The following is a 17,766-nucleotide window of genomic DNA, read 5'->3' as shown; positions in this document are numbered from 1 at the left end:
ACTATAATTTATACATGGACGTTTAATTCTTGGGGTGCTATTTCAATCATGAACGGAACAACGAGGGCAAATGCAAAACTAGGAGTGGAACCACATGCACGAGGCTTGTAAGCACTGTGACCACGGTATTTGTGAGCTTATACGTAAGGAGCTTGATTACCTATACTATGCCTAGAACAAGGTCGATGCTAATGTGTGTACCCTATAGATCAGGATCATGAGCGCCGACGTCTATTATATAGAAGGCAGTAACAAGGATGGGACTTTTATGGGTGTGTGCTAGTGACTCTTCACGGCGAGTCGGCGAGCAAGTAGGGTGATTCGGGAAAGTGTGCGGACATGAATCAGGATTATGGTCACGCTATAACTTAGCTACAGTGAAATCAATCCACACGTCTCAATGACAGCTTTCCAGGTGCCTTTCACTTTCTACAATCCCATGTTTCATGAATTGTAGCGTCTGCAGATGACCTAGCCATATATCAAAGACAGGTTAACTGAGGATCTTTTATTCACCGACAGAGTAGGCATGATACACTCACTTTCAATACTACGCTGCCACAGTACCAATTATCAAAACCGCACCAAGTCTGTTACCAGAACCACCCCATATCCTTGTACACGGAATCATACCACTGCTAACTCCCGAGCCCCAGGCACCTTGAACAGACACGTCAACATACGAAGCAAACCATCCAGATTCTCCAGAGTCGTCCATGCCAAGAGCCTCGAGAGCTTCATGCAATGCGTTTCTCGTCTCAGAACTTGGTTCCAGGTGCTCGATCGCAATGATAGACTGCAAGCGCCCCCCAAAGGTGCATTGATAGAGACTCCATCTATGGTTATGCGCACTTGGATGTATCTATAGAAGGTACGTCAGCCAGGAAGTTTATTTAGGGATAGAGGCACTTGGGGACCTTACAGTAACAGGTCCGTTAACAACCCCCATATGAGCATGCCATTCAATACTGCTCTGTCTTGGCAACTCGTCGACCTCAACCGCGAAGAACGGTGGATGATCTATACTTCGACCGCATGGTTTCACTATATTCCAATCCGGTAACAACTTCTGAGTTTGCTGGGCCCCTCGCTGTGCCATTCCAGCGTAGTACTTCTCCTCCCACAGATCTCGCTCTTCCCCATCGCCGTCTTCCTCTACAGTGGGCGTCTCACAGTGGACAATTCTCCAAGCTTGTCCCGCTATCGAGGCTCGTTCCGCATTGCTTTCTGCTGAAGCGGCAGGGAGGTACGCAACAGCACTAGTCCACCACCCTACGTCCATTTCTTCCCCGATGCGCCAGAGATGCTGTAGTGCTAAGACAGTTTGGCTTTTGCAGTCTGCCAGAAAAGTGTCATGAGCAGATAGTGGCGATGATGTGGAATTTTTAGTGCCTAGATGGGGTATGGCCATGGTGTGGGCGGTTAACGGAATTTGGCCTGCCACAGCCACAACTCGTACCTCCCCCTGGCCACCGGACGAGTCCGCTGAGGGAGTGGGTAGGGGTATTGATATAGCTTGCGAATACGGCCCAATGTTTGCGGGTGCCCAGTAAGAACGGGATTGCACGTGAAGTGCTTTTCTTGCAACCCTTGTTGGCTGGTTTGAGGACTGCGGATTGTTGATTCGGAGGTGGATTATAAGGTGTGTATTTTCAGGGAGATTGGTGCCGCAGGAGATAGTTACTCTTGCCGGAGGATTGGGTTTTGTAAATAGTGTGCTGTAGATCTTTTAAGGCCGTGTTAGTGAGACCTGGTTCAAAAGATGAAGGGGGGCAGGGGTAAAAATAGTACCTTGTTTACAACTGTGAAGTCTTGCATAGAACGAAGGATGATTAAGGTAGAAATTATATCAGTAGATTGGAGGGAGAGTTTGGTTAACCGTTTTTGAATCTCTGTTAGGAGACTGGAGGCCTGCTGTGAGACGGAAGCATCAGATCCTATTGCTGCCGGGTTAACTACCCAATATACGATTCCCCCCTTGTCTGTATCAAGGACAGGTCTCAATGGTGGTTGTTGAATAGGACTTACTGGCCCTTCGAACGTTCCCAATAAACTTGAAGAGCCAATAGCTTCCTGGTTTCCATCAAGATCCCCCAAAGCATCACTGAATATTTGATCAAGAGTCCCGGGTAGTCGACACAACGTTTCCTCGGCTTCATCGATATTCTTCATCACCACTTCAGCATGTCGAATCCGCAGCCATGCAGCACCCCCTCCTTCTCGGACTATGCTCCTGTCCTCTTCCAGGATCACAATTTTCCCTTTGAAGAGGCTCGAAGGTCCGTCTATTACCAGAGTCTCAAACTCACCTCCCTCTCCAAGCACAGCACCATCGCCATCAGTGCCAAATCTCTTCATACACTTCTCCACTCGCCGCATGACAGGCGGACTAGCGACATTCCCCCAAAGGAAACTCTCGTCCAGCCCGCCGCTTGCAACTTTTACAATCCTGGCATCAAGACCCACGGATTGCATATCTTCTAACAGTGATATCTGCGTCCCTGGAGGAAGAATCGGATACTTCCATAAGAACCCGAGGGGCGTGAGGCCCAGTCGTAACGCTACCGACTCCACTCGTGTCCGTTGGTAGGTGGAGAGAATTGCACCAGTGCTGAGAGCATTTGCAGTTGGATGTTCAGCTATGATCCTCCTCAAAAGGGGAACCAATGACTCGGTTTCATCCTGCGCTTCAGAGCGCTCTTCTTCATCATGGGCGTAACTAGCACCCGTCTGAGCAGCGGTCCCAACGATTGGCTCCCGGTACAACGGAATCTGCAGCGCTTGTGCATACAAGGGGATCACGGTATGGCCGACAGTTTGATACATGAAACTATTCAGGTCGTGTTCTTCTTCATTGTCGACCCCATGATTGCTCTCTTCACTCGTTGGTGTGGTTGGAGCTGGGTACAGGTTGGCCAATGCAACGACTTTATGCCCGTTTTGGACGCAGTGTAGAAGGGAGAAGAAGCTGTCTTTGCCACCTGAAATAAGCGCAATGACATTGAGGGATTCGGCCATGCCAAACACTCAAGGCTGGCAACTAGGCCAACTAAATCCCAACAGTGTTGGAGGTTTCGTTTCAAAGTGCATCGCACTGGGAATATTGCTAAGGAGTTTTCTCGAATGCAGGCTACCGGTGCCTCAGGCAAGGTGAATAGCTAGCCGACACCCCTTAATAATAAATAATACTCAAGAGGTTCCGAGTACCTCCATCGCACATAGGGGACACCTATGTACACTTATTGTTGTACGCATCGCAAAGGTACAACTAGCAGAGTAACATCTAGTGCAATGTGAGATTTACTTAGGCAGAATGCGACCAGCAATGAAGTCTGGACCTTCAGGGCAGATACGTATTACTAAACTCTCGAACTTATAACATTAATTTCGTGTCCTGATCCGACATTATTCGGCAGTTCTATTGCGAGGATTTATAAATTATTCAAGACAGGTATCACTAGTTGAACACGAGGCTTGTGGAAGAGAATTCTATACATGTTTAACTATGAGTTGGTGTACATTTCGTGGCTGGCACAATCTGGAGAATAAGCGGCTGAATAGACCTGAGGAAAGCGCAAGGGAAAGGACACGCTGCAAGACGGGCGACCAGCTCCCGCCGCAGTTGTATTACAACGAGTGTAAAGAAAATCAAACAGCCCAAATCCCCTCATCAAGATACACGCCTCCACCAACCATCTTCCAATCGAACTGTCATGACGCTAAATCGGCACAAAAAATCTTGAAAAGCAAAGTTTGATACAAGAATGGGAAACCGCTGGGCACCAGATGACACATAAAAAACAATGACTTTTGTTTCGAGAACCCCATCCATCGTGATAGCGTCAATGTGGTCGCGAGACCATCTATACCCCCAAAACCTAGTATGCAAAATGGAACAAGGGCTCAGAGCGGAGACCGGTAAACAGTTTTGGTTCATGAGGTTCGTACCGCTGGCATGACGTAAAAAGGTTGTTCCCACCGATTCAACAGAGAGCCAAGAATTTACTGGGAGCGCTTGCGCTTCTTGCGTGTCTGGCTATCGCTACTTCCATCATCGGACGAGCCTTCGGTGTCACTACCAGATGCAGCCGCTGCAACACTAAAGAGGACGTTGCCCAATGAGTGAATGTGGTCCCCATCACTGGCAGACTCCAAGTGATCACTGGGGAGCTCGCCATCCTCCAGAACACCCATGACGATCGCACCGCTTCCGTGAGTTCGGGCGTGCTGAGAAAGATTGTCACTTCGGGAGAACTTCTTGCCGCACTCGTGACACTCGAAAGGCTTATCTTGAGTGTGGAGGGATCGATAGTGCCGCTTGAGGTGTTCTTGACGTCTGAACCGGCGGTTGCATAACTCGCAGACGAAGGTCTTGGATGGATCCTCAGTCAGAGATTGCTTACGGCCGCGGCGGTTGACTGGCCCTGGCTGAGGGGTTGCACCAGCCTCAGAGCCCATGACGCTATTTGTTGCGTGATGCTCAGACGAGCCGGACTGGCTAGGAGCAGTGTGATTCTGCTGGCCTTGTGCCTCGGCGGAGCTCTCTTGAACAGAAGCTCCCGAAACGGCGTTCATTGAGACGGTGTACTTGCGAGATCTAACAAGGTTGTCGAACTCGGTACTGTCTTCGTCGTCTTCGACAGGGGCCTTCTTCGATTTCTTGGATCGCTTCTCCTTCTTAATCTCACACTCGGAGCCGGAGGCAGGTGGGCTTGGAAGACAGGCAACAGCGAACTGCTCCGAGTCGTCGAACTCTTCGAAATCGTCGAAGTCGTCCTCGGTGACGAAGGGCTCGTTGTCGAGAGACACCAGGTCAGATCCGGTGCGTTGTCTTTTGTTGCCAAAGAATTGGACGTTCTCGGTGGGGGGGAAATTCACTAGTCCGTTGACGAAGTCTTCCTCGGAGTCGAGATCTGAGAATTGATCAAAAGAGGGCAGGGCGTGGTGCGTTGGAGCTGAGAAAGTAAAGTTCTTCGCGTGGAGTTCCGCAGCCTTATAAATTGTCTCTCCGGCTAGCATGAACCGGTGTTCCTCGTCGTCCCCTGCACACAAAGTGGGGAGCGCGGGAAACTCCGACGCGGTTCTTGTCAAGGAGGGATCTGGCGATGCGCCGGATGCGACCGTAAGATTGCGCGGATCGCAGAAGTCGAAGTCCTGTTCTGAAATGACCGATCGCGGATAAGGGGAAGGGGAGGGAGAAAGTGAGGGACAAGATGTCGCAGACAGAAGCTCGTTAGCGCTGCTCGTAAGCGAGTTTGGGTGAATGAACACTGCAAAGGCCACTAGTCAGTTCCAGCCTCAAGTACTATGAATTTATATCACGGTATAACAGCGCTATAATACACCAGCTAACGCCGGTTGCCCGGCGTTGCAGGTATATTGGAGGACTCGACATACCTGGAGTCATGGGCGGAGATCCGCATCGCGCCCAGTCGCCACCGGCGAGGTTCTCAGACTGCACTTCCCCCTCGCAACCCTCCTTGACGCCCTCGACCCCGAGGAAGACCGAATTCACGGGTGTCTGCAGCACGTCACAGCTTGAGGGGCTGCTCATCACACTTCCATATTCGGATAAGGGGGGGGTTGACGGATAATAGTACATGTCGGTCTCACTCCCATCAGCCTCCATCATCCTTGAAGTGTGGTCCTGGATCAGTATTGTCGGCTTCTGGTACAGCGGACGGGGGGAGGCCATTGGCGTCATGTTACCCGCAAATCCGGCGTTGAACATCGGCGGCTGCATGGGCGGCTGTGAACAAGACGAGTTCGGTCTGGAATAAATTGGAGTCGATGGCATCGTATGCAGGTGGGGGTGATACGCCTGCGCTTGAACATTAGTTGGGTGCTGGGAGAAGTGGCCATGCTGCCGGTTGTCTGGCTTCGGATCGGGATTATAGTAAAAGAAGGCTGATTGTCCCATTATCGGGCCTTGTGAGTATGCTGAATCCATGGCGCTACTCGGCTGCGTTGGGCTACAAAGTGTCAGTCAGTCTCGCTCCCAATATCGAACGACACTTTGGGATCTTCCGGGATACATACTGGTGATTGTTTCGGTCCGAAGGTTCGGGTTGTTTTTGATTAATATAAGTTCGAGATACAGGAGGTTCTCTGGGTGAAAGACGTTGAGGCTCGAGAGTTGGAAAGAAAGGCGGGTTCAAGGGAGTGACTGGACAACAGGCTGGAAGTTCCAAGACTGTCTAATAGGTGTAGTATGGGGATTGATTATACATTCGCTCGCCGAGGGATCGAGACCGACAGACGATGTGATATGTTTTGTTTTGTTTTGTTTTGTTATGTTATGTTATTATTCGGCGTTTCGTTCGTTACAAGAGAGGATATAGGGCGACAGTAGGTTGTCAAAGGAAGGTACAGACGAAATCCGCGAGGGCTATCGGATGAAAGCACAAGTCGAAGATGATCCAAAGAATGTATCAAGATATACAAAAGGGAAACCGAGTCGTCGGTATAAGAAGAAGGCCGGGCGTGATGGGGGGATGGGAGGGTAAACCTGGAGGCAGAACAAACGAGCGGTGATGACGGGGACCCTGCGAATAAAAGTAAAGATGGACGATCCGCGAGCGATAGAAGGCAAGATAGGCAGTCCTGATCACTGCTTGAGGGCTTATGTGAAGCCCGCATGGGGCATGGCCTCCATGGCCTCCATGGCCAACGGGTGTGGTGTGGTGTGGGCCAGCACGCCCAGGGCCGCAAAGCACTGGGGGGCGCTGTGGGTTAGGGTGTCTGGGTTGTGGAGTGGCATTGGCATTGGTGGCACGCCCAGGAGGAGCCCATGGCGCGGCCCTTGTCGGGGGGTTGTGTGGTGTCTGGGATGGGGATGGGATGGGATGGGATGGGATGGGACCATGGAGGGTATGGATGGGCAACTCCGTACGAAGGTACATTACAGTAAGTGCCCATCTTTTTTCTTTCTAATTCCAGCTGCTGCGTCCGGGGGACTGCTGATCCTAGTCTCCTCCTCCGTGTTGGACGCTACTCTGCACTCTGCAGCATGATAGCATCAACTCGCTGCTCCTGCTGGCTTGCTGGCTTGCTGGCTGCTCGGGAGTTGGCCCATCGCTGGCTCGCCAGACTCCAGTGGACTCCGGGTGGGACGCTGGTTGCCGTGGTTGGATCAGCCTGCCCGGGATCGATGGCCTCCAGCGCCGTCGCCCATCCACTGATTTCACTGAATCCACCGCTACGATACAGCTGCAACCGCAACGACCACTTCGTACGGGGCCCTCAGAGCGGCGACTGCGCTGCTCTTGGACGGCCGAAATGCATGGAGCGATAATGTGCATGCATAAGCCCGACGTCCAGCGAACGCTGCTATTCGAACAGTCGTGCATTATTACATACCACGATTATCCACAATCCATACACAGCCCTCGTCCCCGCGCCGCAGAAGCGCGACTATCAATCGCAGCAGCGCCCGCACTGCCCACCGGACGGTGTCTGAGAGACGATAGCCTCTTGGGCACGGCTGGCGGGCAATAATGAACTATTGAAGGACAGGTGCGATCGGTGTGCTTTGCGTGCCTGTGGCTGAGGATCAAGCCTCGGCGTGGGTCGTCCTGAAGGCTTGGTGGCCACTCACTCCTCTCTTTGTATGGATGGAGTCTCCAGAGGTGGCCGAGGAGCATCAATAATCGCCTTCGACGACCGCAGCTGGCTACCTCCGAAGCAACGAGTGAAAACAACGAACTGCCTACCAGCCTCAGTTGTACGTACTCTCGTGTGGTCATAATTCGGTGATGCCTCCTCATACAACACCACATTTGTCGATATGGCGGCGGCGGCACCGCGAGCGCCTGCAGCCCACGTCTTGAATCACCCTCCGCTCATTTGTTCTCTGGTCTGCAGCCAGACCGACTTCAAGTTCGGATAACCCGACTCTCTGAATCACACAGCCCGCTCAACGAGCATGTGTGAATGCATCCGCACAGAGGACATGAGCGGGAGGCGAAAGAAAAATCTTCTGCTCTCCGCGATCCTATTCGATATGCGCCGCAGAGAGGTGACTTGGAGCGAGACGCGAGACACCACCAGAGCCACTCACACTGTTTAGCACCCCTCCAACACGCGTATTGGACAGCCTTAGAAATATAGTGCACAGGTGGGAATGCAGTTATCCAAGTGTTGCCTTTGGTAGCCAAAGTTTTCGAATGGCCGCAACGTATCAAAAGCCTCGAAGCATTCTGTACGTCGGTCGTGTGACGACAACCTCGTCATGTCTGCCTTCCTATCGAGTTTTGACCCGCCATTGAGCATCGTAATCGACGGCTTGAGCCCTCACCTGAAACTTTGGACCCAGTCGATATGGACGATGGTGACGCCGTGACAGAAGAGATCCGCGCGATAGCAGGCCAAACAAAGAATGTTGCCACGAGTAATGATGCCAATCATATCCTGTCGAGATCTTCACGTCGCACCTAGTGTACACTCATGAGGGCAAATGCAGGCACGGAATTATAGCCTCTCAGAAGGCTAGCTGCAGGTACGGGAACGTCATTCCCCATTCGGGTGAGCTGCGTGATCCATTAAACCAAAACAGCCGTTGGGGCAGCGTATCGAAACCCATTATTTCCTAGGTTTGAAAATACGGTGCCTCTACAAAAGCTGCCGTTGCTGATTCCTTGTCCAAGGTATCCTTACGAAGGAATAATACAGCTGGCATGGTAATTTGGCGCGAAGAAAGTTACACAGTGATCCTTCGCAGCTCATCTCATCTCTCAACCCTTTCTTAGATACCAGTATGCTCGGGGGGGCAATTTGCAATGGCTTCCAAAGAACAATTGCCATTCTGACCAAGACCGGCTCCAGACACCTGGTCGGCAGCAGCGTCCGTCCAAAATAAATCCCACATGTCTACGATACTTGTAATAGCACGAAAAATGGGTACCGGTGATAAGATGCATGGGCAAGGCTATCTATCGATAGCGACGATACCAGATAGCAACCCGAAACGTGCGTCCAACATGCGTCCAACATGCGGTCCCAGCCCGTGCAGTTTTGCCGTGGTTAATACTGTTCCTGAGACCAATATGGAAATCCGGCTGCACCAGGTCAGCAAATGAGGGCGCATTGTCATGACGCCGTTATTGTGTTACGAGCGGCCGTGTATGTCAGAAACTCGCGATTCGCCCTATCCTCGTAGAGTACGAGGTGGAACAGAAATAATTCATCACACCACACTCACACCCACATCCACACCCACCCGGGTAAATTGTCACATTTTCTTCACCCACACGCTACTTTTGCTTCTTACGAAGTACATGGTGGAGCAGCGGTCCACCGTGTTTACGGAGTAGTCTCGCGTTGCCTTGGAACTGGATGTGGGCTGACAGCCATAACCACCCACTGGTGACGATATAATAATGACACATGTGAGCAAGGCGCGCGAAGCCTCGAAGACTCCAATTCATCAGATTGCGAGTGTGGGTGCGTGTGGGTGCCAAGTTCCAACTTGTCGAGACGCCAGCGAGAGAGCTAAACATAGATCGGAGCGCTGAGCACGAGTAGGTAGGCGACGGGCGTCGCTGCTTTAAAGAATCACACCACGAGGTAGGCGACTTCGTAACTTACCTTATGCACATTATGCACCAATGTGGCAGGTGCTAACTAATTTCGTGGATTAGCTTTCGTACGGAGCGCTGCATCCTTTCTCCCATGGTGTGTGTTGACGAGACCCTCTGGAGCCTGTGGCGGACTTCTAGAAGAGTCCCCATTTGAGGACTTGAAGTCGACTGCATCGAAACAAGTTCACACAACCGAAGCCTTGAAGTCCAGTGTTTCATCGTCGCCATAGCGTGTCGTTGGTGTCAAGTCTGTCCCACACTCACCTCGGAGCTACTCCACATCCACCCGCTGGTTCTTCCCAGTAGCTGGTTGGAGTCGTGCCATACAAGCCGTCCAGATACTAATAGGCCGTGGTCGCGTGGAGAACAGGCTGGCAACCCCGCGACCCTGTTCTTGGCTGGAGCCCGAGCACGGCACAGCAATTACAGTAGTGCTCGAGTAATAACAGCACGTCTTTATCGGCCATACGTGATTTGTGGTCCCTCCGGTCCAGTGGAAACGGGCGTCGAGTCCCTGCTCCAGGCCGTTTCTCATTCGGGGCCTACCTTGTACGAGGAAGTCCTGCAGGAACAATGCAGGTACTGGACAGTCTGTACTACGGGTTGGCAGCTTGCTGGACGTCACACAGGCCTACGATAGTACGGCGGCCCTGCAATGGGGCATAAGTACGAAGTAACTGCTTCTCTTCAGCGAACAAAATGGGTGCAGGAATGTGTGCCTCGAGGAGCACCAAGACACCATCGCCCTCGCACGGTGAGGCCACGAAGAATATTGACGTGCGAAGCACCGCACCGCCTCGAATGGTGTTGTCGCTTCTTCCCGCCGATCTCGTATCGATTAGAAGTGGCCCCAAAATTTGAAGCTCCGAGCAAATCTTTTGCGGGCCATTTCAAGTCATAGCGGGATTGTCTAGTGCACCCCGCCCGCGGACCCGGGATGAACTCCCCAAGAACACTGTGACATGTCCCGTTCAAGAGTAGTGGCTTGATTAGTGGAAGAAGGCTGCGAGCGCCGGACTGCTGGCTCCAAGAATGTCTTAGATAGAGTAAATGAGGTCGTCCCGACGTACCGGATCATCTCAATATCGCAGCCCAGCACAGCAACATGAGGAAGCACGGGTGGTGGAGAGGCGAGCCGGGGAACGTGTGCGAACCCATTCCTGCAGTCTTTCAGTAGCTGACTATCCACACGTGGTCTAAACAGAACGAACACCTTGCCAGACCTAGTCCTATCCAGCCTCCAGCCTAGGCCACGTTGGAAGAGAAGCCAATGGGAATTTGGCCGTAATGGTACGTTCTCGCTACTCCCATACGTTGGTAACGTGGTACCTAGGTCCTAGGTACAGTACGTACAGAGTAGTAGTTTGGAACCTTGATGTCCATCCACGGCTCATTACCGACGAAGGCATGGAGCATCGACCCAAGCTGTCGAAAATTCTCTTTCCTGACACACAACTTCCGTGCACTACAAACTCATACAAATGGCAAGTTATCTTTCTACGGAGATCCATCTCGTTGAAACCGAAGACCCGGGTTAAGAGGTACAGAAATAGGGCTTTCTGCTATCAATACCCACTGGGCCATGAGATTGGCGTCGTCAGTCAAATTCCAGCCTTCGTTTCCGGGCCTGCATGAAGTCCAAGGGTTTGGTATGGAAATATCAATACCGCTTACGTTATTAGAGTTTGGCCGAATCCAGGATCGGCCGGAGTTAGCTGTGCGGCACTTTTCAAGACGGTTTTGTACAAACCGACAGCAACAATAGACAACGCCAGAAACCACTTCCACCCCACACATTACAGCTTCATCGGGATCAGGGAACCGTAGCATCATCTCATTGCCGGCCACCCCTCATTTTTCGGGAATCTAGCAACTAGCTTCCCGCCCGAATTCCGGATGAAGACAGATCTATCAATCGAAGCTCGAAAGTCTTCGGGCCTCGTCCCTACTCCTGCTAGGTTCTAATAATCTCCCCGGAGAGCGGCCCCTCCGATCCCCGGAGGGTGGAAACGGAAGTCATACCAATTAAGTGCCTGCTCCCCGAGCTAGGCTGGTCCCGGTCCTTGTTGATAGGCCTTCGAGAAGGTTTCACCCCCCCAGGGGAAGGCAAGGTCTGGTCTCTGCCCCAAGTTCAAGTTGATACGTCGGCAGGGACCGAAGGCCCTGATAACGATTACAATAGTGGGGGAAACAGTGTTTGATTATGCCGACGCATAAATCACATCCTCGCGATGGGGCGTAGTTCATGCCATCAAATTGTTTATGTACCTACGTACTTCGGCACTCGTTACCAGGCCATCAGGGTCGTGGTAGATCTTTACCTACCGTGGATGATTGAAATGACGGGCAAATCTGCCAAGCGCCCAATATTAATATTTTGTGCTAGGCACCAATCTAGGCCGTACCATATTTGAAAATTGAGCGGGCCAGGGCTAAACCAGAGAGCTACTCGGTCGGCACAAGAGTTTTAGGTTTGCCACTGGAGTCAATGTTGACAGCACCTCCACATCACCAGAAGCGGATCTTGGAAGTCAATTGGGCTAAATGGCCCATTCCCTAGATCATAGTTTGCTTCAGGATTACATATGTTATTGCAACCCAGCACATATATCAAAGCATAAGGACTTTTCAAGCATACAAAGTGGAGCAGTACAGCGATGCACATGAGTCCGCATGCTTTACACGTGGCTATTTTTAGGCTTTCTAGAGGAGGTGCAGTACCACTGTACCAGAGGTTGTTTGACCGGAGCCTCGGAATACTCATGTCCAAACGTTCCCTTGTCACTAGGCACCCGTTACGGAGGCAGTCGCCGGTTGTAAACCAACATGGGAAGCAGTTCACCTCAACGGCTTCCTGTTGAAGCGATGTCTCTCCCCCGGCAGTTCTAATTTGTGGCCAGAAAATTTGGGATAACGGCTCTCAAAAAACGAAGATCTAATTTACGCCACAATAGTAGGTGCAGGCGATCCTCTGCCCTCATTTTTGCAGTACCATAATTGCTTCTTTTGCGGAAGTAGATACCGGCTCGGGAGCCGGCCAAAAAAGCAAAGCAGCACTTCTATCCCGAAGCACACCACGGGAAGAAAATTTGCAAAATGGCCCAAAATGGGTGGTTTTGTTATGACCCCATCCCGATGTAGTAATTTGATGCGCGTTCTGATACTCGTTTAGCTTCGGCGACCTGGCACATCGCAATCTCAGCTACAGTTAGGAGCACCACTATCACTATCACAGTTTTACATGGCGTCCATACAGTAATGGCTGCCGCCATTATGTATACTGCAGGAGACCTGTCACTGTGTCTGCCTTTTGAGAAAAGAAGAAAACGTGCTGGGCTTTTGAGTGGTGTGCAATATGCTGCCTCAGCTGTGGCGGACTAATAAAATGATGTTATTCAGGACCCACATTTCTGCTTTGTTATTTCTCAGGTTTCATTACTCGTCGGTCAAGAAATCCACCAGGTCCATCAGTATCAAGCTTCATGAGACGGTCTAGATGGGGGGTGTTTTCCTGAATCGGTTTGGTTTCATGTCGCAATGCCGGACGGCTGATGACCCGGGTGTCACTTTTCTTTTCCGCCGCCAGCCCTCTCGGACGACAACAGTGCTTTTCTTGCCATTCGTAATAAAACCGTTACGATTTTGTTAGTCATCGAATCGACGATGACACGGTGACAAATGGCAGTCCTGCTCTGTACAGAGGTACAGAGTAGATGACCACCCACTCGATTGCTAGAAGTCTACTTTCGTCATCTAGGACATTGTGTCGCCATGGAGGGTGAGGATGGGGTTTGAAGGAAGTCTGCCCAATTATTATATGTAATAGAGCATGTAATGGATCTGCCTGTGCCGCCCAACTTTCAAGTGATATTGGAATTGTAGAGCTCTATTTGACCTCCGTGATTGATCTACCTATAGAATTATCCGACAATTTCCCCACAAGAAGAACAAAGGCAAGCTCCTCTGTGGCTAGTTTTGTGGGCGCACGTGTCTTGTTGTCTCTTTTTGTGTACTCTTCGGGTGCTATTGTGTAAAATGGGTTGTATATAAACCTTCTTTGCGGAATACTGCTTTGGTCTATCGTAGTCATCTTCAGTGGTTATCATAGGAATACTTCATATCTAGTGCGTCTTAAGTAATGCCAAAGTTTTGGAGTTGCATCTCACTTTAGAAGCACCGCTCACAGGATTAATTTTTCTTTTCAATATTCTGCTATTGCAGACATCCTAAATGGAACATGTCCAATTCATTTCCCCCTCACATTCTACTCCTATTTACAAAATTATAAGCTCATTGATCTAGCTTTCAAGTGATGCTTGAATCTTGATGGCAAATCTTGATGGCAATGTGCAAAGTATCTAAGATGGGATGCCATATACGTTAGAATAAAAATTTATATCATTGTGTACTTGAACCGCCTGGAGCAACCATTTTGATGTACCGAATAGTCCAGGGCTATAATTCCTGAGCTGATGCAATTGCAATATCCTCGGCCAATTCCAGCATAGGGACGGGTAATAGTCTCTCTGTCAATCACACGAAAACTTTGTAGTTTTTATCTTTATCTTGAGCGTTTGATATGTTAATCATGTCCTTTTCCTAGCAGTTCATAATAACTATATATATATTAGTATATATGGTTGAGTGGGAACGATGCTTGAAATTAAAACAGTGCTTGAAATGAGTAAAGTAGAGCAGAGTAATGTAATAGTCGTTACAGAGTTACTCGGAGTGACTGAGTAATTCGTTAAAATACCGAATTAAAACATTATTATCAATTTATGCCAGATAAGTGTATTTCTACGTAGCAGATACTATAGAACTTGAATAATTAAAATTATAATTTACTCTCTCCCCTAAGCTTTATATGTTATTTCTTAATACACAATACGAGAGACAGTTTTCCAGTGTCAATATACCCAACTCCTTGAGTATCTGAGTGAGGTGAATCTGCAATCCTTAGCCACCCTTCTCCATAAAATATGCAGTCGTAACCAGATATGCACCTTCACTTTGAAAAGTGCAGAGGATGGGTGAGCTTATTTAGAGGTTACGAATATTCTCTCGTCCAATGACAGTATGGAGGCGATTATCGGCCGCTATTAATTACATTACGCGGAGCATCTGTTGCTAGTTGTGCTCTAGGAAGAATGTAGGGTGTTACTATAATCAATAGCTAGAAGGGATGTATACCGACCTGCAGTGGTTTAATGAATTACTCAGTTACTGTGAGTAACTCCGGGTAGAGTAGAGTAAGTACCCGTTACTCTACTCTACTCTACTCATTTCAACCCCTGCCAACGTAGTTCATATTATTAAAAGATAGATGCGATTGAGGATATTATTGATTACTTGATTTGGTTATACCTCAATGTGCCCATACGGTATTTAGATTTGTATGTACTACTAAATATTACGGTATATAAAGTATACAAGAGCTCGGCACCTATTTAATATCAACAACGCTGGCAAATCTGACGTCGAAGGTAGTATTGCAATAGTTTCATCTTCCAATCTATCATGTACACTTCTATAGGGGTCTTCATGTGGTATGATTTTTTTGAAAGTGAACTCACTGCAAAGGTCAAGAATGCTATCGAAGCTATTTTATATCTATTTTACATGAATTCACTAGCTGTTCTCAAATTATATGGGTTAATATCTGGCCCACATGTATTTCTTTCCCTTTAGCGGCGCGAAATTGCTGATTCCCAAAAAATAAAATTATTAATTTACCTTTCTCTTTTTAATTCCTAAAAAATTACCGAAAGACGAAAATAGCAAAAGAGTTCATTGTCCACAGCCAATTAATCTCTGCTTCGTAGTTGTCGCTAGACTTAGTTATATTTCTCTCCGATATGAGTGTCGTGTGATACTCGTAGGGAGTATCTTAAAGCTAGGTTGTCGTTAAGTGGGGTTTGTTTATTTTGGATATATATACCAGTGGGAGCTGGTAGCGAGGTTATATAGGCTGACCACCTAGTAGGGTAATAGAATTCCCGGTGCCGGCTTATAGGGTAGAAAAGATGTGAGGTGTGAAGGCATTTTGAGTGGGATAGTTACTGCGACCTATTGATAGCTATGTAAACTGGTAGACTGAGGCATAGGGTTTATCGAGATTCTAAGGCTATAGCCAAAATACAACGGCTCTTTGTAGGTTCTAGTTTGTGTAGTGATGGGAAGAGCGCTTACCACCCCTCCTACATTGCCCTAGTATAACATAGATCAACGAAATATGTTAAGACAGTCAAGATATCAAAACTATACCAAAGAATAACTTGAAGCTACTTGACTTATTCTCCATTGCCACCTCCTAAGCCATGTCAGTAATTGCAGATATTAAACGGAACGCTAATCTTGTAGCAATATAACAATGCCGTATACCAAGTTTTAAAATTGGCCCATATGAGGTTATATACCTATTTATAATTTACTATCTACCCGCAACAATATTGTTAAAATGACGACGGCAATTCCTCAAGATCTTGCTCGGAGTGAATTTTCATACCAACGTTCTTCATAATCATACTCGCCAAAGGTACATACATCTCTCACTACCTACCTGCCAATATCATACATGTTTACGTAGGTAAGCAGTTTAGACTTTGTTGCGGCAATTCCGGATTTTGGGCTGCATCATCTAACCTTTTAGCAACTACATAGTCTAGGGGCTAGTATATTTTACAATAAAATCGGCTCACACCCGTTTTTTCCCCTAGGATCGAGTTTGTTGTTACAACCATATATACCTTTGTTTCCTAGGTGCTTCCCATTTTCTTACCTACTTAGGTAGTCACCATCATTGTCGCCACCACCGTTGGGCCATCGAAAAGGAGAAAGAAAGCGAAACAGCAGGAGTAGCTATAAAAGTGACGACTCGAAAATGACATACAGTATATCAGACAGCTACAACACGAGATTCAACATTCCAAAACCTGATTTTCCTTTCACTGTTGGCAAGCAGCTTCAGGTTCGTCCCCACATACCTCCGCCACCTCCGAGAAATCGTTTTAGCGCCTTCTTAGAAAATGACAGACGTCATGAGAGGGATTTCATCGATCCAGTTCAACGTTGCCTGCTACACCCTCCTGTACTAGGTCCCAGGGGTGGACTCGACTCTGGTGTCACAGAGTTAGAAATAGTCAGGTTAGTCCGGGCAGGGGATGGGCATGCTGCACAGCTACTTGCTGTTAGAGTGCTAACATCAACCAACGGCTTGCTGCCCGATATGAACCTATTAGCCAAGCTGTATGACCCGCTTTATTTCGATCACGAGCAAGACGACGTAGACCCATTTCTCGCCGTCTATCGTGCGCATACGCGTGAGTGTGCAGTCTATAAGAAGGTTGCGGATCTTCAGGGAAGCGTCATACCGAAATTCTACGGATCATTCACGTTATCACTACCTGTCAGCCAGACGTATACCCGCGAGGTTAGATTAATTCTCATGGAAATAGTACCAGGACTCTCTATGGACCACCTGAGCCCCTCGAATTTCAAGAAATCGGAACGCCAAGCGATCATGAAATCAATTATCGATTCTGAGACGGCTCTGTATAACCGCGATATAAACGACCGCGATATCCATCCTCGTAACATACTAGTTGTCTCCGAGGAGTCTAATCGTGATGAAAAAGTCGTTGTCGTGGACTTCGGATCGGCATGGACCAGTCGCTCTAAGTATCCAGATCGGGAGCAGGGCTCGCTTCCTAGAGTTCCGATCTCACCGTTACTACGCTGGATTGTCCCGCCCGAAGAATTGAAACCATGGATCGATTGGGATTGGAAGGTGTGGGTGGAGCGACAGTATGAACATACCAAAGATTCCATAACAGAGTATATGCAACGTCGGTGGGCTGGAGGAATATTTGAGGGGCCGGAGGCATAGAGGCAGCGAGTTGGATAGCGTCGATAAAGACTGAACGTCGATTGCTTGTGCGGTGAGTGTATTTATTATTCATGAGGCACAGAATCGCACCTCTTCTAATTACCGTCGCGGGGTTTTTGGAGATCACCATGAGTAATAAATGAAGGTAGATGAGCTATTCTATATATTTGCCTTCTGCCATGCCAAAAGGAACCGTCAGTGAACCTTACCCTTTGGATTTCGAAGGAGCTCGCTGCTCTGTCATTTCTCAGGCCATCCTTGGGCTTGTTGCAAGTGACCAGGGGAGAGAAGGATGCACAA

The 17,766-nt window shown here is 48.9% G+C and overlaps 3 protein-coding genes across 3 annotated transcripts; 1 reads left to right on the top strand and 2 right to left on the bottom strand.

The window, feature by feature from the left end:
• Positions 1–550: 550 nt before the first annotated feature.
• On the bottom strand, positions 551–3,018 carry BP5553_07676 (uncharacterized protein; the record flags this gene model as incomplete). The annotated part of the gene is made up of 3 exons (XM_032016299.1): positions 551–862; positions 923–1,726; positions 1,792–3,018. The coding sequence occupies 3 exons, from the start codon at positions 3,016–3,018 to the stop codon at positions 551–553; spliced, it is 2,343 nt and encodes a 780-aa protein (XP_031867530.1).
• A 984-nt stretch (positions 3,019–4,002) lies between these two features.
• Positions 4,003–5,950, bottom strand: BP5553_07675 (uncharacterized protein; the record flags this gene model as incomplete). Its single annotated transcript, XM_032016298.1, has 2 exons — positions 4,003–5,270; positions 5,398–5,950. 2 exons carry the CDS (start codon positions 5,948–5,950, stop codon positions 4,003–4,005), a joined length of 1,821 nt encoding a protein of 606 aa, XP_031867529.1.
• A 10,511-nt stretch (positions 5,951–16,461) lies between these two features.
• BP5553_07674 (uncharacterized protein) lies at positions 16,462–17,466 on the top strand (the record flags this gene model as incomplete). Its single annotated transcript, XM_032016297.1, has 1 exon — positions 16,462–17,466. The coding sequence occupies one exon, from the start codon at positions 16,462–16,464 to the stop codon at positions 17,464–17,466; it is 1,005 nt and encodes a 334-aa protein (XP_031867528.1).
• Positions 17,467–17,766: the final 300 nt, after the last annotated feature.

The sequence above is a fragment of the Venustampulla echinocandica genome, assembly GCF_003357145.1.
Source record: "Venustampulla echinocandica strain BP 5553 chromosome Unknown scaffold_6, whole genome shotgun sequence".
In the NCBI taxonomy this organism is placed as follows: Eukaryota; Fungi; Ascomycota; class Leotiomycetes; order Helotiales; family Pleuroascaceae; genus Venustampulla; species Venustampulla echinocandica.
This window is presented reverse-complemented; position numbering and strand designations above follow the sequence as displayed.